We start from the raw sequence: 27,238 nt of genomic DNA, 5'->3' as shown, positions 1-27,238 counted from the left end.
TCCCCAGGTGATTCCTGAATGCGAACAGGACGCATTAAAGATAGACCTATTCCAGAACAGGAGACAAGAAAGCAACAAAGTGTACTACAGTGCACTTCGCAAGTGTTCATTGAACATAATGAGACACCCTCATATATTGAACATGCATATGAGTATAAATTGCATGCAACAGCATAAATTTTGCTAAGGTATTTTTTCTTATCAAAATTGGATCAGCATCACATATACAGCTTCATAACACTTGTGCTGTCCTAGATTTGGCTTCTGATAAACACCCACTTTGTTATTCTTAAAGAAAGTCCCTAAAGGCAAATCCTTCAAAACAAGATCATGGCTGATCTGTATCTCAACTCCAATTACCCGCCCTTGCTAATTCCCTTAATACCCTGACTTAACAAATATCTATCTACCTCAGCCTTGAAAATGTAAATGAATCCAGTATCCACAGCCTTTTGGAGGGAGAGAGTTCCGATTTCCAATAGCCTTTGGGTGAAAAACTGCCTCCTAATTTCATTTCTAAATAGTCTAGTTCTAATTTTAAGATGATGCCCCCTTGTTCTGGATTCCCCTACTGGGGAAAATAGTTAGTTAATTGTCCAACAATACAATGATTCCTTTGTGGAAAATAAGCTACTCAATTTAATGGACTGCAGTTTTTTTCTGAAACCACCAAAAATATTATCTCTTTCACATCCAGCCGATGGTACAGCAGAAACTATTCCAAGGTTTGGTGTTTTAATATTGTGTCTGAATATCACTAAATTTTAGTCTTTTACATATCTGATCAAAATGTTGACTTTGACACCCAACACAATTCCTAGAGTACCACTCCCTTGCTGCTGGCTAATTTAGCTCCTTGTCACATTCCTTTCGACGTGACTAATAATTTTGCACGCAAATTTCCAAAGTTCAGGGAGAAGTAGGAGGATTTTGCCATTATATACGACCAATCTACCTGAGGTGGATTCCGAGTTATAAGGCCTAACAGGACCGATCATCAACACCAGTGGTCTTTTCGTCCTGTGTTCACAATAGATTTCCCATCATAAACAAGGAAAGAGAAAGATCACCAATGTTAATGATTGATAAAAGATAGATCACTAGAAGATTGTGTTCTGTACAGTCATGAGCAAAATTAAGTCTCAAGCTTTATCTCCCTCTAAAAAAAAGCCCCAGTGCGCACGGCATCACATTTATTCACGTCTAAAGCTGCAGACAGATATTACTGTTGTTCACTGTGAGAGCAGAAGCTGGGTTGCTGTAGGTTTTGTACAAGGATAATTAAAATGACAACAATCTGGGGAGGTGGGGGGGGGGAAGAAATTAAATTGTTTAAATTACACTTTCATGTTGCAAGTAAGTAATAGTTTGAAAATAAAACGGGCTTGAAAATTAAAGACTATTTTCGGATTTGTCAAATTGTCTGAGATGCTATGTAAGTAGAGTAAATCCAGACAAATTCCAGGTGGAATTTGCATTCCCAGATTCAGTTTGAACATTCCCCAGAATTGTTGTACTTTGGTTTCAACATACATTCACTGCAGCAATGAAACTAAGTCACTAAACTCAACAATCATTCACTCACAATTCCCCAAACAGAGAACATGTAAAGATAATAGTTCTGTATGAGATGGTAGATATCTTGGCGATAGTTTCAATTCATTGGTCTAGCTAAAAGCAGGATAATAATCTGTGCTATTACCTTTAAACTCTATAAAATGAGAAACATCTTAGCTGAATAAGCTGCTGCTAATCATTTTCTCGCTGACAGTTTTCGTCAAGCCATTTAGAAAATCCTTCTTACCGAATCCTTCCTGTTAAACAAACAAACATGACAAGTTAATGCACTTCCCTTTAAGCATTATTTCTTCTCAACATTTTTGAACAAATCCTTTACCGCTACATCAAGATATTTTTAAAACATTTGTGCATTTTAAAACTTGCTAGTTAAAAGCGTTGCAGCTGGAGTTCTGACTCCAGAGCGAATGCTGTGGCAACTCCGTTGAGTTTGAACTCGGTGTGTGGATATTATCTTCTGTTATTTATAATGATGGCGTTTGAAACTTTTCCTTTTATTTGTCAGGAAATTATGAAATTAAGCACTTGGGATGCCACGGAACATTTTAAGCTACCAGTCTCACCGAAAGTCTTTCTGGAATCGGCAGTCTAGAATCTTGCAAAATCGTGCGTGCACCTTATTATGTTGTCAAAGGTCACAAATTTACTGTACAACACAGTCACTGTATATTTTGTAGGTGAATATCCGCACTGTTGTATCCTTAATCTGTTTGAGCTGTTGTCTTTTGTCCCTATAATTGCCAGCTGCATTCTCCTTACAGAACACACACCCACTACACTTTACAGGAAACTCAGTGAAGCACTTGGAGGCATCTCGACAACGCGATCAGGGCACTGTTTCAAAAGCAAGGATTTTTATATTATTACTATCGGTCAAAACGCAGAAATAAAGTCGGAACATAGACCGCGTTGGAGTGTTCAACTTAACATGGTACTGGTAACAACAACTCCCATTTATATAGTAGGATAATGCCACAGAGCGCTGTTTAGAAGAAATGAAGAGGTCCCCAAAAGGAATGTCTTGCAGTGAATTAGCACTATGTTAACTTCAACTAACTTAATTAACTTAAGGGCTGAACACTCTTACAAAGTTAACTCAGAAGCTTCACAAGACATGCCATGCTTCCAATAGGTCCTGCCTTCCATACTCTGGCTTCTTCCGTGAATGAATTACCACTCGGTTCATCATCGACAGCACAGGCCAGGAGGCCAAAATACAATGAATGAAACCAAATCGAAGGCTTTTGGCTGCTTACCCTTTTCAAAAGACTCTGCAATTCTTTTGTTTGCCACATGTCAGATAGGAAGTTGCCTGCGGTTTTCTTAGCTAAGGGAGAGTTGCTGGAAAAGACAACGGGAACACTTTATTTAATCTGTTAGTGAGTTTAGATCAACACAATGTTGGCCCTAAAATAGTTAAAACATATTCTATTATATAAATTCATTGCCAACTTTGGAAATTTGAACTGTGCATTGCTTCTTGTGGTCCATTAGATATACATTTTACAGGATTCAACCTCAGTATCGTCTTGACATGTGTTCACTTTTAAATTCATTAGAATAGAATACTCAATTTTAAGGAAATGTCATTTTACTTCAAACACAGCACCGAGGAATAATCTTAAGAGGCAGTGTCAGCCTGCCTCAGTTGGTAGCACTTTCACTTCTGATTCAGAAGCCACTTCTGTCACTCACTTCATGGTTGGTTGTAGGCAATTGCTGTGGTCAAATTGGCTGCTGTGTTTGCCTACAAAGTACACAGTCACTACACTTTACAATAAATCCTGTGAAGAGCTTTGAGACGTCCTCCTGACTGAAGCAAATTAGCATCCCAGCATCTACTGCAAAATGCAGTGGCTGTATTTGTGGACAAACACCAATTTGCACAAAGCAATATCTCACATAAAGCTTTAAAGTGAATGACCAATTTTATTTGGATGACTGTTGATGGGGACACCAGGAGAAACTCCCTTCAAATACATATTTGTATATGTCCTGATTTCACAAGATCGGTTTGGATGAAGAAAGCTCTTTGGCTCTTTTCAGAACACCCAGCCTACTGTTCCCACCCCCCATCACAACACAACATGGAATCCTGTAGCGTATTGGTTAGACACTTGCCGCGCAAGGGAGAGGACACGGATTCGATTCCCGGGAGGGGCAAAACCTTAGGCAAGTTTTCTTACTCCACATGCCTCTGTTTACCAAACAGTAAGTAGGAACCTAATTGTTAGTTGATTGGCTGATCACTATCTGGGGGCACTAATCCCTTCAATAAATAAATACACCATAATTTGGTCACTCAAACCACAATTGGGAAACTGCTGTGCACAATTGGCTGCCGAGTTTGACCACAAAATATACAGTCAATTCACTTTACAGTATATCGCTTTGAGATGTCTCAACAATATTATGAGTCACCACCTCAAATGCAAGGATTATTATTATTATCGAGCTGATTTTTAAGCAAGCCTGGATAGAGAATAAAGGATAGAGATAGAATAAAACAAAAGAAGGTGATTGGAAAAGTCAAAGCTACTTACCCAGAGGTACTGATGGCTATCAGACTCTTTAACAAGCCGCCCTGGAGTAAGGGTTTTGCCATCTTGGGATTGCTCAGCACGACGTTTCTTACGATGTTGCAGGCAGAGGAGAGTGTGCTGTCCGCGGCTGTAGAGCTGCTGCCTGAACTGGAGAGCAGGCGAGTCAAGGTGGGCAGCGCCTGAGAGGCTGTCGGGTGTGGGGATAAATTTAATATTAGAATTATTAAAATCGTAATCTGGAGCCTGCGGCATTTTGCGACGCTATTTAGACTTACACAGCAGCGTTCACGTCGGGAGGATGTCCCAAAGTGCTCGGCTGAGCAACGGAGCTAAGATTGTGAGTTGAGGGGAAGGGGAAAGATGACTGAAAACGCAGTCAAAGAGGTACGTTTTGAAACCCGCCTTGAATGAGGGGGTGGGAGAGAGGGAGCTGAGAGCTCCGGAGAACGATCGCACGACAAGTACAATACTGTACAGTTTACTTTTATGTGTCGCCAGCCATGTCGCTTCGCTAAAGCGTTTTGCACAGCTGGCGGGCATCCGAGATGGGAAATGGGAATGGGAGCCGCATTAAATGCACATAAAGCCATCTTCGGAGTCATAGCATCTCAAGTAAATATCTCACCCAGTTGCGATTGAAGATTTTTGTGCCTCGACAGGTTGGACAGCAATGAAACAGCAGTCTTCTGCATGCCTGAGTTCTTTGAGCTGAGAAGCTTTACTATCTGAGGAAGCCCACCAGCTTTATTCACCAATTCCGAACTCATCCACTGCGATGTCTATGGGAGAATAAAAGGAACGAATGAAGTTCAGCGCCATTTCTGTTTACACCTCCAACTTTAAGAATGACTGGCCCTCTCAAGAACAAAACTCCACCAATCAATCGGACTTGGGAATCTCTGGCTTGAAATTACCTCTGAGGCCAATGGCCAAGTAAAGTACATAAGTACCCAGTCACTTCACTTTACAGGAAATAACTGAGAACTCTTTGGGCCAAACCCTTGGGGCAAAGTTGGAGGATGTTCACTGGCATTTCAATGGTTCACCCCGGAGGGTCAACCAAGCACTGGTGGTGACATTAGTGAGATTATTGCTTGTAGCGCAAACTCAGCTTGAGTGTGAATCACACTGTTCCCCCCAAGCCCCCACCCCACCCTCCTCCACATTGGTAGCTAAAACCAAAGCTAAAACTCATCCCTCTTTCTACCAACTTAAAAGTCACACCACATAGTTGGTACCAAACAGATGTGGTGTTTTGTATATTGCTCACCTTTTCACTGTTCGCAGTCAGGTTCAGCAGAGCTCCAGCAGAAGCTTCCACAGTGGAATCCGATGTGGATTTCGACATCAAGTCCGTGTACATCTTAAGAGACTTTGAATGCAGTAGCTTCTCAACACCTTTAGGATTATCATTCTCTTGAATGAAAGGCATGATGATATTGTCTGACTGTGATGGAAATGGGAAGTGTCATTAGATACCTCAGATCAATGCACCTTTCTATCAATGATGACATCCACCTGGAGGGTAAGCTATTGAAGTGTTGGAAGAAGATTCAGAACTACAAATGGTAATTTAATAGGACCCAGAATGTGATGATTTCTAACAGGATTTCCCAATAAGAAATCTCAGACAGCTTTCCCCATGCGTCAGTGAGACACAGAGAGAATCCTCACTCTGTTTCCTTATTAAGGAGATATCAATGTATATTTGGCCCTATTGAGTGGCTGAGGGAAATCTGCGGAGGGATAAATCAAGTCCATACACACCAAGGGTTTGACCCCATCACTCCTGCACCACTCAGCCTCCTATCTGGAATCTTGAAAGCAGGTGGTGCTTCCTCTCAACACCACACTCACAATTGACCGCTAAAAATACTGAACGGCTATTTGTGCACCAGTAATGATAATAATAATCCTTGCATTTGATATAGCGCCTATCATGTCATCGAGGTGTCTCAAAGCGCTTCACAGAATATGCTGTAAAGTGAATTGACTATATAGTTTGTGGGCAGAATGCGACAGCCAATTGCGCACAGCAGTGTCCCCCAAACCGTGGCGGATTGAGTGACCAAATTATCATTTTTTTAAAAAGGGATTATTACCCCTGGAAAAGTGATCCGCCCATCGACAAACAACCAGGCGTGTGTGGAGTAAGGAAACTTGCCTAAAGGTTCGCCCCTAAAAGTTTCGTTTACTGGGTTCAATTGCTCTACTTGACTCCATGCTACACGTTCACATCAATACTCACTTCATCATTGCCAGGTTTGAAGCAGGAGGGGGAAGCGGAGGAGGAGAGCTTCTTTGAGTGCTGCGGACTTCCATTCCTCACAATGGAATTGACTGCTTCTGGCACTTCTTTGTCAAGTTGATAGGATAGGTTATGCAGGATGCAGACACAGTGTTCCACAGGCTGATAGAAAGAGACAAGTGATGCTGTTGAAGATTAAACTGAACAGAATACGGTAACATTGCAATCCTTTTATATTCCTACATCTTATCAATACGCTGGTGAGTCAAAACACTTATCGTCTTTTTACTCTAGAACTCATAATCCTTGCATCTGATATAGTGCCTTGTTATGTCATCGAGACGTCTCAAAGCGCTTCACAGGATATACTATAAAGTGAATTGACAGTGTGTTTTGTGGGCGAAACGTGGCAGCAATTGCGCAAAGCAGTGTCCCACAAACAGTCGCGGATTGAATGACTGGATTTTTTAAAATCTAAATTTAATACATTATGCGTCATTATGTGATGCTGCTCCTCTTCAGGAACAAACATTCCCTTGGGTGCCACAGTAAAGGGAAGAAACAAGGCCTGGAATCCAATCAGGCTTGTTTGGAGTTCCAGCACTATCTGATAATTAAGCACCAATATAAAGCTGCGGCTGATGAAAAGTGAAGGAAGGCTGGAGAAGAAGAATGTAAAAACGGTAGAACTTCCTTTTCAAAATGCACTTTTTTTGTTAAAACTGTTGTGCAAGTTTTGTTTTTCGGGCATGACCCAGGTCCTCCTACTATTGCGCACTGGCTTTTTGTTTGTCACATTGAGTTTGCATTTGTTTTTTGCTCAAGGGTCACCCTCAGGAAGGCTGAAGCAGCCCAGTCTCTTGTTCTCCTTTGCTGGAGAATCAGGAACAACAAGGCAATCAATGCCAACTTGGTCCAACTAGCACCTTAGTGGTCAGGGCCACAGATGAACAAGACGGATACCTTAAAACCAGTCAAATACAGGGTTGTGGGGAAAGGGTAAAATGTGGGGCTGAAAGAATTGCTCTTGAGGGAGCCAGCACAGACACGATGGGCCAAATGGCCTTCTTCTGTGCCATAAAATTCTATGGTTCTACGAAGGTGACTTAAGTCACCCAGTATTAAATGTTTGGTCTCCTGCTCACACCTCTCTGCTCCTGATTTGGTTTACTTCTCCCAGTGTGGGGTTCAACAAGCACTGATTGCCCACTTAAATTAAAAGGAGCCTTACTGTATAATCATCAACTGTCAGGCTATATGTCTGCAGGCGAATTTTCAGGTAAAACCACAGACTAGTTATGACACTAACCTTTTCATCAACTTTGTTTGTAGAAACACAGGTTTCTACATAATGCATAATAGAGTCAATAAAATCAGGGGTATTTCGCATCTTGTTGCGTCCCTCCAAACCAGCACAGCTCAGGTTCCTAAATACACAGAATAAAGGTGCATTTAAGAATGGACTGCAGGACAGAAACATAATCCTGGTACAGGAACTACAAGCAAAATCCTCATCATTCCGGGTGTAAAACAATTAACTTGAAATTGTTAGCAGTTTGATTCCTGTTGCTCAGTGTCTCCTTTGGCCTTCCTTAACTGCGTGTAGACAGCAAGGGATGAAAAGTACTCAGTGAAAATATGGATTCATTGGTATTAAAAAAAGCATAATAATTGTTGCATTGGATATAGTCCCATTCACAGAAGTGAAAAGTGTAAAGGGCAATGTTTAGACAAATGTGGCAGCAGTGAATGATCAGCTTGATCTGAGGGATTTAAGGCCAGGATAAGTTATTGCTTTACACACATAATTTTAATGTGTAACAACAACAACAACAACAAGATTCAATTTATAAAGCGCCTTTCACGTCAGGAGGACGTCCCAAGGCGCTGCACAGTTGGGTCATGACCCGAGCAGGGGGAAATGGTCAGGGTGAGGGGAGGGAAGGGAGGGAGCGAGGAGGGGGGAAATGGTCAGGGTGAGGGGAGGGAAGGGAGGGAGCGAGGAGGGGGAAGAGAGTCGAGAGGGGAGCTGAAGGCTCGGTCAAAGTAAAATCAGTAAATGAGTTTCCTTATGATTCAGAACCTTGTGTAGCAGGAATTACAGTCAAGTAGATTCCTTTACACTGAATAAAGGTTGCTGAAGTGAACTTAGGTATATCAAGCAGCTCTATAATAAATCTTATTCTAAAGTGGGACAGGTGTTAGCCTGGCTCAGTTGGCAGCACTCTAGCCTCCGAATCAGAAGGACATGGGTTCAAGCCCCACATTGGGACTTTGAAATAGCACAGTCTAAGCTGACTCTCCAGTGCCATGTTGAGGTGTGCTGACAGAGGTGTCGTCCTTTGGATGAAATTTTAAACCAAGGTCCCATCTGCCTGTTCAGTTGGACATTAAAGATCTCATGGCACCATTTGAAAAACAAGCGAGTTTTTCCTGGTGTCCTAGCTAACAATACCCCAGATAAAATTGATCATTTACTTTGTGGCTTGTCTGCGTGCAAATCGACTGCTGTATTCACCAAAAAATACAGTCACTACAGTTTACACTGCATGGTGAAATGCTTTGAAACATCTTCCGGGCTTGATAGGTGTTATATCTAATGCATTTTTTATTATTATTAATTTTAATGGGAAAAATTTGCTGCATTCCTTAAGAAGTTCCTTTTTGTAATTTAGATAAAAAATTCCTTAAGGAATACTGCAAATCTGATCCTTATCTAATTAGTGTCAGCTGTCTTATATTTATGCCGCCCCATTTTGGACTCACCAGTAAGAGAAAACGGTCTATGAACTGTATCAAAATATCAAATTATTTCTGTTAGATGAGTTGCTGAAACATTCCAGTTTAATGTTCTTTTTTCTCCTGACGGGAAAAGACAAAGGCTTACCTTAGACAACCTGTGGCATTGTGAAAAGCCTCGTAGTCCTTTGAGTTTGGGGACTTAGAAACATACGGAATAATCACGCATTTATTCAGGATTGGGACAGTACTAATTAAGGATTCCTTCAGGTCTTCACTGGATGAAAGGTTCCATAGCAGACCTAAAGAGTATAAAACAAATAGGTGCACATTGAAGTGATCACTTTTCAAACAATTTCCTTCAGTCCAATTAATCTGTGCCAGTGTTCATACTCCACATGAGTCTGCAACCCTTTTAATCCCTTCTCCTGCACTGCACTATTTCCTGCTCCCTCCTATATGAATCACGTTTCCTCTTAATTGAAGATAATGCTATCTGCTTCAACCACAGTTACCACATTGTCAGCTTTCAGTTCTCTATCTGCAGCTCTACATCTGTTTCAGTCCTGTTTTATAGGAGGCACTCTCGCTTTCAGCATTGGGGCTGAGTCTTGAATCTATGTTGGGATGTAAGGCAGCTTCTCTAACTCTCTGAAACTATTCAGAGAAAGGTATTAGCTCTTGTCCACAGGGAGTAAAGAGAACAACCACACGATTATAAAAGGCTCGGGTGAAGAAGTCTATTTGGGTCATCTGATCTCATCTTTCCAGACAACCCACCCTATCATCCTCTCCCAGGCCGTTTCTTAAATGAGTCCAGTGTCCGAATCTCAACCACTCTTCCTGCTAACCAGTTCCAGTTGCTGTTTGTCCTCTGGGTAATAAAAAGTGCTTCCTAGTAAATCTGTCTTGAAATTGCCCTTTGCAATTCTGAACCTGTGTCCCTTTGTTCTATTGTCTCGGTGCATATTGTGTTGAGTTTCCTTTCTGAATCTTATTAAAAAATCTTATATACCTCTACAATGTCCCCTCTGAGTCATCTCCTTTGAATATAAAGAGCCCTGGTTTGTTTAACAATTGCTCATTCCTCTAACTATGTCTCTCACTGGATCAATTTCAAGTTCCTCACCTGCAAGTCCCTTCATTCCCTAGCACCTGCCTATCTGTCCGATCTCCTACTGCCCCCTCCTCTCCTCGCCCCCTCACTCCCCCAACTTGGCTACGTCAGGCATGTTGTGTATCCCTACCATCAGTGGCCTAGCTTTCAATTGCTCTCCTTCAGCACTGTTTCTAGGGCCTGTGTCTTTGACAGTGCCAAAGCATCGCACCTGTTATTTGGTCTCGTATCTCCGTATCATTTGTCTCCTGAAGCAAATGAAGAACCTCGGCAATGCCACCATGCCTTACGAACTCCAGCTTGTTGGTATTGTTCTTGAAGACGGTGTTGCGAAGGGCTCCACAGACAGCTTGCTGGATGTTGGCATTTGGGATCTTCAGCAAGTTGATTAAACGAGGGATTCCCTCATACCTATTAACCTGGAAAAGTCAGCATTAGTTAACCAGTCAGCTACATCGAGCTATCAGATACTGTTGACCACCATTGGTGGTTGGGCCTTCAGCATCTCTATCCTCACCCTTTGGAAGTCCATCCCAAAGTCCCTTCAGTTTGTTCCCTTTCTTGCTTTTTCAAGGCCAGTCTCAAGACCCTCCTCTTCGAAAGTGCCATCAGTCACCCTCCTACCCTCCCTGACCTCCACCCTCCTGATCCCACCCTCCAGCCAGCTCGGTCCAAATCCCTGACTGTCCAGTGCCTTGGGACGTCCTCCCAACGTGAAATGTGCTTTACAAATGTAATTTGTTTTAGTTGTTGCTGAGAGGGTTCGAGATGGAAGAGTTGAGGGAGGGAGTTCGAGAGGTTATGGGTGCAGAATTTGAAAGCTAGGCCACTGATGGTAGGGTTATTCAGCAAGCCTGAACTAGGCCAAGTAGAGGGGACGTGAAGAGAGGAGGGGGTAGGAGGAGATCGGAGGGTGAGGAACTTGAAATTGCTCTGCTGAGAGACAGGGAGACAGGGGTGCCTGGTGAGGAATGGGTGAAGGACATATGGAGTTTGGTGAGGGTGAGTGAGGATGTGAGTGGCTGTTTCTCTTTCAAGAGCTTCTCTTTGTTTTGTTCGATTTTACCTCCAGCTTGGCAGATTCTTTAGTGAAGCACTCATGCTGAATGTAAGCGGCAGAATAGGCCAGAATGACAGGGTTATTGCTGGTTAAGAAGAACACAGCTTTCTTTAGGTTCATGTCCCCAGGAACTTCTTGAAAATGTGTCCTAAGGATGAATAAAAATGGCAAACAAGTCATTATTTTAAAGTAAATGCTGATTTAGCACTTTTTATTAAGCAGTGGTTCATTTTTTTAAAAAGTATTCTTTGCTTTTGGTGGCAATGTGATGAAAGTACTTAACTATGACTGGGTTAGCTTAAAAAGTGACCAATGAAGTTGATTTATTAAGACAGGCACTAAGTGGAGACAGTGGTACATTAAATGCTCTTTGTCAGTTAAAAGCAGTATCCTGCGAAGAGCTTTTAGAGGTCTTGAAGACGTGATAAGGCGCTATATCAAATGCAAGGATTATTATTGTTATTTATCAGTTTTGCAACTTATTTGTTGGAACATCTGCGTGCGTACCAGCGAACACGTGCAGTGAGCACAAAGTGACCTCCAAGGTGACCTTATGAGCTGGAAGTGGGCCATTTTTCTAATGGAAAAGTTTGAATACAAGTCAAATCCCCCCACCACCACCACCACAAAGGCTGAACATCTTATATTATTCATCAAAAATTAAAACAGAAACTTAAATCCGGTAAGCCTGTCTATAGGCAGGATATGCCCTACATAAACAATGTAGAACTTAGAAATATGTCCACTAGTTAAATCGAGTGTCAAAAAGCCATAAAGAAAATCTCCAATTCCAATCTTTAGAAAATGTCAATCTTAATTATATTCAGGATTTCTCTATTTGCTTGCTATGCTGGCTTTGAGTTTAACAGAGTTGCATGTTAACAGTTTAACATGCAAATGCAAAAGCACCATTCATTTAATCAACTTTGGAACAGACCATTTCAGAAATGACGTTTCCAAATAAAACTCAAATTTAGGTCTCGAAATGTATTGGTCAAATCTTTGACCAGGTTTTCTGCCATCTTTCCCTCTCCTCAACCCCCTGCTCGGGTGCCCATCTGGCATCATCAAGCACTTTGAGACATCTTCCCGACGCGATAGGTGCTGTATGAATGTAAATCGTATTAGATTGTACTTACTGCGCTGACATTTTCCCATGTTGATCAAAGCGATGAGACGATGTACGACCTGAAAGCGAGCGATAGGACTGGACAGGCTTTTGACCTGCTATATATTTCTGGCTTTTTCGTTTGCTATCCATTTTCCTGATTGTGCCTGAGCCCTGGGCAATGAGCAGATCTGGTTCGCTTCGGCTAGCTGGTAAGCGTTTGTAATTGGCCCCATTGTCACTATACATGCTTCTCCGGCCCGAGTGCTTACGCTGGGACAAGGTTCGGTAACCTCTGCTGCTGAATGAGCTGAATTGATGTCGATCCTTGATGTCTTTTGTGATTATCATGTGATTAAATTCATTATCCAGACCAGCCATTCCATTGATCGTATTCTAGAAAGGAAAGAAAAACACACTGAGCATTCGGGCGCTTGGGTTTTTTTTAAGGGGGAAAAGAAATAGTCTTCAAAACAGAAATTTGATTCTGGATTCTTGTGCTTAAAATTATAAAAGAGTTTGATAAGGTGGACATTAACTGACTGTTTTCCAGTCCACAAGACTTTAATAAGGGGGCATAAATATAAATATAAAAAGGGAGTTCAGGTGGAATTGCTTCACACCGAAGGGTGGTGAGACTGCTGTGGTTGAAGCAGAAACCATCAATACATTTAAGAGGAAACTCATGAGGGAGAAGAAATTTCTGGGTGATATGGAGAGGTATTTTGAGGGGTGAAGCTACGGGGGTTTTAAATATAGATGTTTCAGTGATAGTCATAGTTATAGTCACAGGTGTACTATATATTCTGCTCTTGTTAGGTAAGATTATCAAGCAACATGGGGCAAAGGCAGGTAATTGGAGTTGAGATACAGATCAGCCATGATCTATTAGAATGGAGGAATTAGAAAATCCTACATTCCAATTAAATATAATAAACACTGTATCTGACAAACTGGAAATGTGGAATCCTGTAGCACAGCGGTTAGAGCACTCGCTTTACAAGTGAGAGACCTGAGTTCAATTCCAGGCAGGTCAGGGCGAAACCTTGGGCAAGTTTCCTTACTCCACACAGAGCTTAATAATAATCCCTCCAAAACCAAAACCAATAATAAATTGGTCATTTTCAATCTATGACTGTTTGTGGGACATTGCTGTGCGCAATTGGCTGCCGCGTTCGCCCACAAATATACAGTCAATTCACTTTACAGTGTGTTCTGTGAAGCGCTTTGGGACGTCCTCCCGACGTGAAAAGCGCTATATCAAATGCAAGGATTATTATTATTATTATTATAAATACATGTTCAGTAAATGAAACAGGTAACACTGGAGATTTACAGCATGCAAAACAGCATTTGGCAGAGATAGAGAAGCTGACTCAAGAAAAGCCAAGTTATAGGATAATAATCCTGGCATTTGATATAACGCCACATCATGTGCAAACGTCTCAAAGCACTTCACTGTGTTTTTCTATAATAGTGACTGTGTGGGCAAATGCGGCAACTAAATTGCACATGCCTCACAAACAGCCAGGAGAGCGAATGATAGTTTTTTTTATTAATCTGGCAGAGTTATTAGTCTGACTGCCCCATCACTGAAAACCATTCAGAAACGACCTTCACGTAGTATAGTAGCTTATCACGTCATAAATATATCTCGAAGCCCTTCAGATGATTTTATTGCGGAGTGTAGTTACTGGGTATTTTGTAGATGATATCAGATGGATTGTAAATTGTACCCTGTAAAATCCTGGAAAGTCCTGAAGTGGCCCAAAACAGACAAACAGTCCAATGTCACTGGACGTAGGGTGAATTTATTTAACAATCCTCCAGATACTGACAAACCTGCCACTGTTCTCACATCTTTAATTAATATCGGAAGATATTAGAGTCAATGTCCATGCCTGTTGAGTGCAAAATACATTCAAGAAAGCTGTTGTAAAGTTTTCTCCACCAAGAGGTATTGCGATTGCAATGGGAGGATCACAGGCTTTCATTCCCCAACAATGGGTTGAGCACATATCAATTATTAAAATTACCAGCACTATATACTGCCAAATACATTCTATACCATGTATTTGCAGTACAAAGTGCTGGTAATTTTAATATTTGTTATGCAAATGGGGCTACTCTTTGAGGCTTTAGCTCACAGAAGTATATGTATATTCCTCAGAGTCTCACTGAAACCAAACAGGCTTATCAATCATCAAAAGACATAGCTTAGAGTTGCAAAAGGCATTGGTAGTGTCAGACATCTGAGTCCCAGTTTGATGCATGAACTCATAAACCTTCAGGCTCAGAGGACAGTCAAGCTGACGCATAATGTTGACATGAGACAAAACTGGACACATTAGTAAGTCAATCCCTTTAGTTGGCTAATCTTAAAGTGAATTTCCACTCTATAAATTGAATAAACACTCCTGCCTTAGTGGAAATGAGAAACAGTAAGCAACGCTGAATCTTTGTTATCAAACCAGTTTTGCCATCGGGTTATGTGAAGACATTCTTAAATCCCAAAGACTGGGTGGGACTAGGTGTGGTTATTTAAAAAGTGGAAAAGATTCTTGCATTATCGAATATTGCTTACAGAGGTTGAAATGTCAGCTATCTGCTAGACACATTGGGAAAAAAANTGCTCCAGTCTGCATTTTTGAACCTTTGAAAATACGTAGCCACTTCACTTTACAGTAGGTCCTGTGAACTGCTTTGACACAGCCTCCCGACATGAAAGGCGTTATATCAAATGTAAGAATTATTAGTATTACTACTAAATGAGTAAATTACAGGGCAGGTAAATAATACTAAAAATCCCTGCATTTGATATGTATGTCAGCCTGACGCACTCGCTGAATCAGAAGATTGTAGGTTCAAGCAATCAAGGGAGGTGCCATCCTTTGGATGAGATGTTGAACCTAGGTCCCATCTACCAGTTCAAGTGAATGTTAAATATCCCATGACATTATTTGAAAAGAGAAGGGAGTTCCTCCTGGGATCCTCCCGACGTGAAAAGCGCTATATCAAATGCAAGGATTATTATTATTATTATTATTATAATGCATTTTCAACCTCATACAGTTAATAAGAAACATGTTCGAGGCAAGCTGGGACATTTTAGTCTTGAAGGAAATGAATCACAGGGGATTTTCTGAAGGTATTTACGATTTTGGATATGATTAACAATGTAAACCCAGCAAAATACTGTTGGATGTATCAGGACAGCAGGACAAGAGGGCACATGTTTAGAGCTACAAAGGGCAAGGATGTTTTTTCCTATACCCACAGAGTAATTGGAAGAGCTTGCCAGGAAGGAAGGTTTAGGGTTAGGCGAAGACATTAAACTGACTTAAAGAAAAGCTTACCATGTTTCACAGTGTCCAGGTCAATTGACACGTCCAATTATATATTATGTACTTAAAGTTTCCCCACGTCTGGAGGGCAGTGTGTACTCTTCCTAGAAGGATGGACCCTGTTTACCTAATTCTGGAGAGCATTAGTGGCAGGTTGGCAAGCGCCAACACTTAGGGATCCAACAGTGTTTGTTGGTAACAATCTTTAGAGGTCAGAACCAATAGTTTTAAAGTCAATCTTTAGAGTCAATATCTTTGGTTTTCTGACCTCTGAAGATTGTTACCAACACAATGGAGTTGGCTGAACTCCAACAGTTGACCTTCTCTGTGTCAGCCTGGCTCTATGGTAGCATTCTCTACCTGTTCAGGTGTATGTTAAAGGTCCCACGGCACTATTCTAAAAGAGGAGGAAGTTTCTCCCGGTGTCCTAGCCAACAATTCCCCCAAAATAAAAGTCCTCACTCACTCCGTGACTGTTTGTGGGACTTGAAGTGCTCTGGGACACTACCTTGCATGAGAGGTGCTATCTAAGTGCAAGTTGTTGTTGTTGCTGTGTGCAAACTGCCTGCCACGTTTCGCTCACAAAATATATAGACATTCTTCTTCATGGTATATCCTGTGAAGCACTTTGAGATATCACCAGGATGTAATAAAGGCACCATAATAAATGCAAGGATTATGATGAGTCTGAGACCATCAGTTATTTTAAATGAAAAAGGAAATCAGCTTGAAAAGCAGATACAGATGTTCTATTGGTAGCTTCCACCTTCATTTACATTTTTTTTAGCAGTGTTGTAAAGTGGGAGCAGATTACACTGCGTACAGCAGACATTCAGTCAGGGTAAAAAAAAATTTAAAAAATTATAAAAAGATTGGTCAGAGTCACTATCTTGGATGTTCTGAATGCTACAGATTGTTACCAAATCTCATTAAACTTTGGACAATTTACATTGACTACCCAGAACCAAGACCCATGCTTCACAGTTTGTACTAATCCAAAAGGATTGAGATGGTTGGGGGGATCATTAGTGTTAAATGCACAGAGAACAGCTGTACTATAACAGTAACAGAAACAAAAGCTGGGAATAGAAAAGGTTCGAGAAGGAAGCACAGACAGGGCGTATTAAAATTGGGCGTAGGTTGAAATATGCCATTAGCAATCCAGACAAGATAAGTGATCTGGAATATGATTCATTGCAGAACCACAAGTTTGCACTGACATCAGATAAGCTGGTTTCAACTTGTTTATAACTATTCAACTGTATTCCTTTACATGTTACGTGTAATACTGTTGGTTTTCTACTTCCCTTAATATTTCTACCTACTTGTTACACTGGGAATAAAACACATGCACAAAATAACAAATAATAATCCTTGTATCTGATATACTGCTTTATCACATTGTTGAGATGACTCAAAGCAATACACATGAATTTTTTTACCATGTTTGTTTAGGTAAACAAGACCATGTTAACAAACAGCCCTGAATTGAATGACAAATATTATTTGGGGTATTATTGACCCAAAGCTCTTTTCTCTATCCGAATAGTAGCAGGGATCTTTAATGTCCACCTGAACAGTGCAGACTGGATCTTGACTTAACTCTGAAGTGCAGCACCTTGAACAATGCAATGCTCACCACAGCACTGCACTGGAGCATCAGCCTAGACTGTGAGCTCAAAGCAATCAACAACAACAACTTGCATTTATATAGCACCCTTCACAAAAGCTAGAGTCCCAAAGTGCTTGACAATGGAAGAGCACGATGCCGAGCTGGGGGCAAAGGGTGGGGTGGGGTGACTGTAGGCACGGTCGAACAGGAAGGTCTTCAGGTGCGACCTGAAGATGGGGAAGGGGCAAGGGGGGATAGAGGAAGAGTGTTCCAGAGTTTCGTAACATAACATAACATGTAGGAGCAGGAGTAGGCCATTCGGACCTTCGAGCCTGCCCCGCCATTCAATCATGGCTGATCTTCTAATCTAACTCCAGCTAATAACCTGACCCTGCCTTATCCCCACATCCCTTATTCCCTTTTGCGATAAGAAATCTATCTATCTCAGTCCTGAATATGTTCAAGGACTGAGTGTCAACAGCCCTTTGGGGGAGTGAGTTCCATACATTCACCACCCTTTGAGTGAAAAAGTTCTTCCTCAACTCAGTGCGAAAGGGCTGGCCTCTCATTTTAAGGTTGTGACCCCTGGTTTTACTTTCTCCAACCAGGGGAAACAATCTCCCACTATCTACTCTATCATGCCCTTTGATGATCTTATAGGTTTCTTAAGATCCCCTCTAATTCTTCTATATTCTAGAGAATATAGGCCAAAATTGGTCAGCCTATCCTCGTAACTCATCCCCTTCATCCCTGGTACTAACCTAGTAAATCTACGCTGCACCCCCTCCAAGCCATGTTGACTTGGCCTAATTATATTGTACTCCCCTAAATACCGCACTACCACATCCTTAATCAATGATTCTAAATTTTTTCCTATCAATGATGTGAGACTAACTGGCCTATAGTTCCCCACCTTTTCCTTTCCACCTTTTTTAAATAGTAGTGTGACATTTGCGATCTTCCAATCCATGGGGACTGTTCCAGAATCCAAGGAATTTTGGAAGATCAGACATAAGGCCTCCACTATCTCAGAAGCTACCTTTTTTAAAACCCTGGGATGCAAGCCATCCGGACCAGGAGATTTGTCACTTTTTAGAGGCGCAGTGGTTGAAAGTGCGGCTGCTGATGGTGGAACGGAGGGCACGAGGGACATGCAGAAGGCTGGAGGCAATCTCCAGAACATGAAGAAAGCAGAAAAAATGGAGCACGTCTCATGATCAAAAAAGTGGCATTCTGAGCAAACTACTTCAGCGCGTGCAATTACGCAGTTGGTCTATTGGAGAAAGGCCAAAAGGTGGCCCTATTTAAACAGGTGACACCACAGTGCTGCCTTGTTATAATGCGGTGGTTGGGATTCATAAAAATTTGAACCCACACTATCCAGTGGTGCGATCACCATTTTCACTGTCCTTTCCCGGGTCATCAGGTCAGCATTGATTTCACTTCCTGATCGTGTGCAGGAATTGAGCAAGAATCTAAAATGGCTGAATTCCTGGTGTCTGTTCTTTGCAAATTTTAACTCCAGTCCTCCAGGCACATCCAAAAGTATTGTTCTGAGTTTAACTTTCTGAATCCCATCTGAGAATTTATCCATCGCTACAAAGATACGTCATTCATCAAATTCAAGGCCTTAACTCAACTGCAAGGTTTTTATATGACATTTGAAACCAAAGGACAAAGTTTAAACAATGGCCAGTATTAATTACAAATATGCAACTGCAAGGAACAGGAAGCAGGAAGAGTCAGAGAGGGCATTTTAATCATTGAGGGCGATGCCTTGTTTTATTCCAAGTCATTTGCAACTGTTGTACCTAGATTCCAGGAAATTGAACAGTTTTTTTTAAAAAGAAAAGATATCCAGATAGGTTGAAACAAATCCTAGTAGGTACTGATTTTTTTGGATCCACTGTTTATCCTTTGAAGAGTTATGATGGTATGTTGAATATTGACAACTAAGAAATATCTATAAAATTCAAAAATCAACCAGTTGATCCTGGTTGGATTGAGTTCATTTCGATGTTTTCACTTAGTTTCCTTACTCCGCACATAGCCTAATAATAATCCCTCCAAAAAAACAAAAACAATAATAAATTTTCAATCCACGACTGTTTGTGGGACACTGCTGTGCGCAATTGGCTGCCGCGTTTTGCCCACAAATATACGGTCAATTCACTTTACAGTGTGTTCTGTGAAGCGCTTTGGGACGTCCTCCCGACGTGAAAAGCGCTATATCAAATGCAAGGATTATTATTATTGTTATTATTATTATCATCACTGCTCACCACAAGGTATGATCTTAAAAGAACTTGGCATTGCTTCACTGATACAGTGAAACAGCCTCTTTATGATACAATAGCTCCTTTGCTTGAAAGCATTACAAAACGCAAGAGAGAGCAAAATGAGTGCTATTTCAAATTTCTTTTGTTTCCTCAATTAGGGCATGAACCATATTAGATTAGAAAATGTGGTGAATTGAAAAATGTTGTCAATTGGCTAAGTATACTGCCTAATAATAATAATAATGCATGCATTTGATTTAGCACCTTTCGCATCAAGAGGTTTTCTCAACGAGCTTCTCAGGATATACTGTAAAGTGATCAACAATGTCCCAGATTAAATTGCTCATTCCCTTCATGGCTGTTTGTGTTGTGTGTAAATTGGTTGCGATATTCGCCTGCAAAATACGCAATCATTACATTTTACAGTAACTCCTGTGAAATACTGGGAAAGACGAAGTGAAAGACATTACATCAAACACAAGAATTATTATTGTTAATAATAATGCAGGACGCACTACTGAGTAGAAATTCCACCTGCATCTAGATTCACTCTATTTTCTTATTCCTATTTTAATTTGCCTATAATGTACACAGTTACTACCCTTCACAGTAAATCTTCCTCAAATTGACTCTTAATTTTGAAGCAATTTCCTGTTATCATTTTAAAAAGAACTTCCAGAAAAGTGGCTTTAAAATGGAGGCTGTGGTTAAGAATTTGCCAACTTCTGGATACTCTGAAATGCTTGAGTCAGTCTAGAAGTTGAAATTTCTACCCATGCCTTCAAATACAAAATATACACTTGTATTCGACTATTCAGTATGATTTTCCTTTCGCTTAAATGACCCAGAATGATAATAAAGAAGCAAAAGAAGAGATAAAGTTCAGCCCCAGGACACCGGCAAGGCACCAAGAAAGACAAGGAGTTCAAGTTCAGTTTCCCCTCTCCTCCTGTCCTCCCTCGTTTCATTCCCTCTCTCCTCCCTCCTCTCCTCTCTTGTTTCGTTCCTCACTGTCCCTTCCTTTAGAGTCCTGTCGTTTAGTGGGTAGAACACTCGCCTCACAAGCGAGGACCTGAGTTCGATTCCCAGCAGGGCGAAATGTTGGGCAAGTTTCCCTACTCCACACGCCTCTGTTTACCTAGCAGTAAGTAGGAACCTGGTTGTTAGTCGATTGGCGGATCCCTTTTCAGGGTAGTAATTCCTTTTAAAAAAATAATAACAATAATAATGTGGTCACTCAATCCATGACTGTTTGTGGGACACTGCTGTGTGCAATTGGTTGCCATGTTTCACCCACAAAATATACAGTTAATTCACTTTAGTCAATTCTGTGAAGCGCTTCGAGAGGTCTCGAAGACATGAAAAGGCGCTATATCAAGCTCAAAGATTATTATTATTAGACTATGTGATTCCAAATGGGGCTTCAATCCACAATGACTTGGATGCGAGAGTGCTACCTCTGAGCCAGACTGACACACAAAATATCATCATTGTAAAGGGTTAACGTAATTTTAGTATACACGAACAATTCGTTAGGGACAGCAAAAACAGGCGGAATTGGCTTTAAAAATGGCTTTGAAACTCTGTGACTGTAGAATTTTTAGGTAAATGAAAATGACACAATTATATGTAGTATTAGGATTATTTAGGCCTCACTCCACCCGTCTGTTTAATTGTGTGCAGCTTTCATTCCCAGTCAACGCCCGTTTACTTTGAGCCTCATTTTACTGTCTTGCCCCTTTGTTCCACAGAGACCTAACCTGAAGTAGCCACACCCAAGCTCTTTGATATTCTCTTCCCAAGTCACTTCTGTTACTGGATACTTTGAGATGTTCTTTGATGTGGATTGCGCCAAAACAATGGAATTTATTATTTCCTGGGCCTGCTTGGTGCTTGTATCCTTAGATAAATGCTAGACAGCTGAACAATAAACAGAGTGTTCCGAGATGAAAATCTAAAGACTTGTATCTGTTAGAATTTGAACTCGTGAACTAATCACTTAAAGTACAATATAATAATAATAATCCTTGCGATTGATAGAGCGCCTTATCACATCTGTGAGACGTCTCAAAGCACGTCACAAAATATAATATAAAGTGAATTAACTGTACATTTTGTGGGCGAAACGCAGCAGCCAATTTAGCACAGCAGTGCCCCAAAAAACAGTCATGTTTGTGGGACACTGCTGTGCTCAATTGGCTGCTGCCAAATTATTATTTAAACTCAAAATTATTATTATTATTATTCAAATTATTATTTAAGCTCAAAACATATTTTGGAGGGATTATTACCAAAAGCGATCCACCAATCCACTAACAACTGGGTTCCTACTTACTGCTCGGTAAACAGAGGCGTGTGGAGTAAGGAAACTTGCCCAACATTACGCCCTGCCAGGAATCGAACCCAGGTCTCTCGCTTGCGAGGCGAATGCTCGAACCATTGAGTTACAAGACTCCACAATAATAATTATCGTCTAAGCTGACACTCCAATGCAGTGCTGGGGGTGAGTTGCATTGTTGGAGGTGCTGTCCTTCGGATGAGATGTCAAACCAAGTTACTGTCTGACTCTTCAGGTGGACATTAAATATCCCATGGCACTATTCAAAAAGAGAAGGGAGTTTTTCCGGGTGTCCTGGCTTGGTCAACAACAACAACAACAACAACAAGATTCCATTTATAGAGCGCCTTTCACGTCGGGAGGACGGGAGTCCTGTAGCTCAGTGGTTAGAGCACTCGCTTTGCAAGCGAGAGACCTGAGTTCAATTCCAGGCAGAGGGCGAAACCTTGGGCAAGTTTCCTTACTCCACACAGAGCCTAATAATAATCCTTCCAAAAAAAACCCAAAACAATAATAAAAAAAAATTGGTCATTTTCAATCTACGACTGTTTGTGAGACATTGCTGTGCGCAATTGGCCGCCGCGTTCGCCCACAAATATACAGTCAATTCACTTTACAGTGTGTTCTGTGAAGCGCTTTGGGACGTCCTCCTGACGTGAAAAGCGCTATATCAAATGCAAGGATTATTATTATTATTATTAAGTATTCTGGGCTCCTGGGTAGAAAATAATTAATTAACTAAAAATTTATTGCAGGCATTAAAATGCCATACCTTGTTAGATAACCTTTCCCGACAAACAGATGTCTATTTTACACCATTCAATTCAATAAATCAACAATGAGTGCAGTGCCTTGTTCTGGCTTCAAGTCTATCCCACTTTGCTCCTATTAACCCTACAAACCAAAGGCCGATGGGTAGGTTGGCAATAGTTGAGCTAGCAATTTGCCAGGCAGTTCTCATAACAGCAGGTTATTCTGCTTTAACTTGCTCAACCCAAGTAGTAACCCTAACCCACACTCTGGGATTCCCAAGGATTTGCTCCTGCCAACCTGTGCCTAGTACTTTCTGGACATTAGGTGACCAGGGAACTTCACAATGGCAAATTGTTAACTTTAAAGCGTCATGCATATGCGGAACTCTCAGTCCGGTTTGGACAGCGTTAAGCTATCTTGTGTCAGAGACCCGGCCAAAAATAAAATCACTACACCGTTGCCCTACAATTTATGACCTTGTCTAGCGTTTGTGCCATAAACCATGCAATGCTGACCATCAACAAAGATTTATGTAGATAATATACAATAATAATAACCCTTACATTTGATATAGAGCTTTTCACGTCTTCTAGACGTCTCAAAGCGCTTCACAGAATATACTGTAAAGTGAATTAACTGTATATTTGTCGGTGAAACGCGGCAGCCAATTGTGGACAGCAGTGTCCCACAAACAGCCGTGGATTGAATTGACCAATTTATTATTGGTTTTTTTTTCTTGAGGGATTATTATCAGGCGTGTGGAGTAAGGAGTATCCCCCAGTGCCTTCGCCTTGCTTCCTCCCTTTCCTCCTTCAAGGCCGATCTCAAGACCTTTCTCTTCAACCGTGGCTTCACCTCCCCTCTCGACTCTCTACCCCCTCCTCACTCCCTCCCTTCCCTCCCCTCACCATTTCCCCCCTGCTCGGGTCCCGACCTAACTATCCAGCGCCTTGAGACGTCCTCCCAACGTGAAAGGCGCTCTATAAATGCAATCTTGTTGTTCTTATTGTTGTAAGGAAACTTTCACCAAAGTTTCACCCTGCCAAGAATCAAACGCAGGTCTCTCGCTTGCGAGGCGAGTGCTCTAAGCACTGAGCTACAGAATTCCACATCTTCTAGACGTCTCAAAGTGCTTCCCAGAATATACTGTAAAGTGAATTGACTGTATGTTTTGTGGGCGAAACGTGGCTGCCAAGTGACCAATTTATTGTTATTTTTTATTCATTTTTGTTTGAGAAGGGATCATTTCCTCCAGAAAAGCGATCCGTCAATCGACTAACAACCGGGTTCCTACTTACAGCTAAGCAGAGGTGTGTTGAGTAGGGAAACTTGCCCATTGTTTCGCCCTGTCGGGAATCGAACCCAGGTCTTCTCGCTTGTGAGAGGAGCGCTCTAATCACTGAGCTACAGGAATCTACTTGTATAACCAATATAAAACCATATTGTTAATTACCCAGTGCTGCTGATCATTGCCACGAATGTGTGTGTTCATATGTGGAAGCGTTGCTGCATGGCTAGGCATGCCTCCATGGATTGCAGTCAGGTGGCTGCTATTGGTTTCTATTTACAAAAAAAGGCACAGAATAAATAAATAGGATTTAAACAAACAGTTTGCTTACCCCACTTTGAATTTGTGACATATCATTCACAGATTTATAAATAATTTCAAAATATCTTCATCAATTGCCTATAGCCAGTATCTAGAATATGTTATTATTATTATTATTATTATTTCCTCCAATAATCATAATAATAATAATCCTTGCATTTTATATAGCACCTTATTGCGTCATTGTGACGTCTCAAAGTGATTCACAAAATATACTGTAAAGTGAATTATCAATTTGAAGCAAATGTTTTGCTATTTTCAGATTCAGGTGTATGGAATTATTTTTTCCCCCACTCAAATGAATTAAACATCCTGTCCATACTGTAAAGTGGATTGACTGCGTATTTTGTGGATGAAATGCGGCAGTCAATTGCGCACAGCATTTTGTCCCATAGACAGTGTTTAAAATTCAATGTATTACTGTCGGGCAACCCGTACAGGTTTTTCTGAGAATACAAAACACTGAGCTTCGATATAAAAAAAAGTCAAACTTTTTAAACTCGGAGTTTATGCCTTATTCATAAGGAAGTACAAACTCTAATTTACAGATAATTTTGTTTAACTAAATACAGTATTGCATTAGATATGTCCCTTCCCAACCATCCCATCCCACCAGAAGTAATTTTTTAAAAATCGCACACGCTCCAGATATTAAGCAAATAATTCCACGTTTTTAATATTGAATACTTTGAGTATCACATTAAAACAAACAACTCTCGCTTCATCCCTTCAATGAAATAACACCCTGATGATCAGAAACTCTGATTTCGCCCACAAATTTACAGTCAATTCACTTTACAGCATATTCTGTGAAGCACTTTGAGACGTCTAGAAGATGTGAAAAGCGCTATATCAAATGCAAGGATTATTATTATTATTCTCTGAAGCGCTTTGCGACGTCTGGAAGACTTGAAAAGCGCTATATCAAATGCAAGGATTTTTTTTAACATAGAAACACATAATTTAATTCAACATATAATTCACTTAAGAGTATATTTCTGTGAAGCGCTTTCAGCCATCTCAAAGACGTGACAAGGCGCTATATCAAATGCAAGGATTGCCATTATTATTTCTTTCTTTTAACAGCCTTTAATAGCTGAACTGACGCTTCGGAATAATTGCCGCAAAGTTATTAAAATATTATCTTGGATCCTTGCAATTTTCTTTTTCTCTTAAAAAAAATCAGGCTAGCGCATGAAACATGAACACGGCAAGTGAATTAACATCAGGGAGGTTTTCGTACCAGTTTTAAGAGTTCCACCTGCATGTTTCAGCTTCTGCAACAATGCCAAACGGACTTGATGGTTGACTCTTCTCTCACTTGCCACTCTGGACAAGGTGCTGATCTGCTCGTCTGGAGGCAAAGCCAGTGTGGAATTATCTTGGGTGGTAAACAGGTCAGCAGCAGTGACCGTCTTCAGATAGCCGAGCGACATTTTTGGTTCCTTCTCTTGCTGCTTTGCTGCTTCGACGTCTCACTGTCCCTGTGTGTGTGTGTGTTTGTGTATGTATGTCACTCTTTCTCACACACTGCAAAATAACTCTGTCTGTTCAGCCTTTAATAATGCACTGGCTCAACCCAGCCTGCGCCCCGCCCTGCGAGGTTGAGAGCGTCGCGGTCTTTTGTAATTTGCTGTTGGATCAATCATGCAGCGAACGCTGACGCAGCCCTGACAGGTCAAATTATCTTGACCCTCTCTGACCCTGATTGTACTCCAGAACAAATATTTACAGCCCTAAGTGAAGCAAAGCCAGGGATTCCAGTTCCCAGGCAGGTTTAAAACCCGAGGCAAGTTTCCTTACTCCACATGACTTTGCAAGTAGGAACCCGCATGTTAGTCGATTGGTAGATCGATTTTCAAGGGAAATAATCACTTCCATAAATAAGTAGTAATAATGTGGTCACTCAATCACGACTGTTTGTGGGACACTGCTGTGCGCAATTGGCTGCCGTGTTTCGCCCACAAAATACACAGTATTTTACAGTATATTCTGTGAAGCGCTTTGGGATGTCTCAACAACAATAAGGCGCTATATCGAATGCAAAGTTTTTTAGTATTATTAGTAGTAATAGTAGTAGTATTAAGGCACCAAGACATTTGTTACAAGAAAATCAAATGGGGCAGGCGCAAAGTGATTTAAAAAAAACATTGTCATGCCAGGTGCCAGGGTGCCTATTGCATTCTCAGAAGTGCTGTTCTTCAAACGAGATGTTAAACAGACTTGTCTGTACCCGTGAGAAGGGAGTTTTTGCTGGTGTCCTGCCCAAGAATATTACAGTTAAAATTGGCTGTTCACCTCCTAATTGATTGTGTGACATTGCTGTTGTGTAAATTCCTGCGTTCAGCCACAGATGCACAGTAACATGCTTTACTGTAAATCTTGTGAAGTGTTTTCTGGTGTTTCAGCTGCATGGCGCTATGTTACATCTAAGCATTGTAATATTTTTCAGATGCACTGTAAGAAACGTATACAGATACAAACAATAGAAGCTAAACCTAGGAACTATTACAATTTCTGACAAAAGGTCATAGACCTGAAACGTTAACTCATTTTTCCTCTCGCAATCCTCTTTTTCCTCTCTGCCTGACCTGCTGTGTGTTCCCAGTGACTTGTCTTTATTTCAGATTTCCAGCACCTGCAGTATTTTGTCATTTTAAACTATTACCTGTGTTTAATTTGTGTATTTTTTGTATTTACCCCAATCTATAAATTAAGTCCCAGTCATTCCGTTTTGGGTTTTATATATCATTTTCTATTTGGTTTTGATGGTATTTAATTCCAACTCTTGAATTGTGGGACTTGTTGACTAATAAAGATCTCTTGAGTTGCATGTCATTTTTGTCTTTCAGCCATATTTTCGCCCAAAAGTTATATACGGTCAATTGACTTTACAGTCTATTCTGTGAA

General features: G+C 40.9%; 1 protein-coding gene across 1 annotated transcript; it reads right to left on the bottom strand.

Moving 5' to 3' along the window:
* Positions 1 to 528: 528 nt before the first annotated feature.
* LOC103179099 (plakophilin-1) lies at positions 529 to 25,850 on the bottom strand. Its single transcript, XM_007894193.2, has 13 exons — positions 25,572 to 25,850; positions 24,173 to 24,279; positions 12,425 to 12,789; positions 11,292 to 11,433; positions 10,437 to 10,644; positions 9,257 to 9,410; positions 7,679 to 7,796; positions 6,370 to 6,531; positions 5,392 to 5,568; positions 4,747 to 4,900; positions 4,122 to 4,308; positions 2,835 to 2,919; positions 529 to 1,814 (listed from the first exon to the last, which is right to left on the bottom strand). The coding sequence occupies exons 1-13, from the start codon at positions 25,762 to 25,764 to the stop codon at positions 1,731 to 1,733; spliced, it is 2,136 nt and encodes a 711-aa protein (XP_007892384.1). The 5' UTR covers positions 25,765 to 25,850; the 3' UTR covers positions 529 to 1,730.
* Positions 25,851 to 27,238: the final 1,388 nt, after the last annotated feature.

The sequence above is a fragment of the Callorhinchus milii genome, unplaced genomic scaffold (genome assembly GCF_018977255.1).
Source record: "Callorhinchus milii isolate IMCB2004 unplaced genomic scaffold, IMCB_Cmil_1.0 Scaffold19, whole genome shotgun sequence".
Lineage (NCBI taxonomy): Eukaryota > Metazoa > Chordata > Chondrichthyes > Chimaeriformes > Callorhinchidae > Callorhinchus > Callorhinchus milii.
This window is presented reverse-complemented; position numbering and strand designations above follow the sequence as displayed.

Coding starts and splice junctions, on each gene's coding strand:
- LOC103179099 (XM_007894193.2), bottom strand. CDS start 25,764: ATGTCGCTCGGCTATCTGAAGACGGTCACTGCTGCTGACCTGTTTACC. Junction 11,434..12,424: donor CATGGGAAAATGTCAGCGCA/GTAAGTACAATC, acceptor ATTCATCCTTAG/GACACATTTTCAAGAAGTTC. Junction 4,901..5,391: donor TGACTGCGAACAGTGAAAAG/GTGAGCAATATA, acceptor ATTCTCCCATAG/ACATCGCAGTGGATGAGTTC.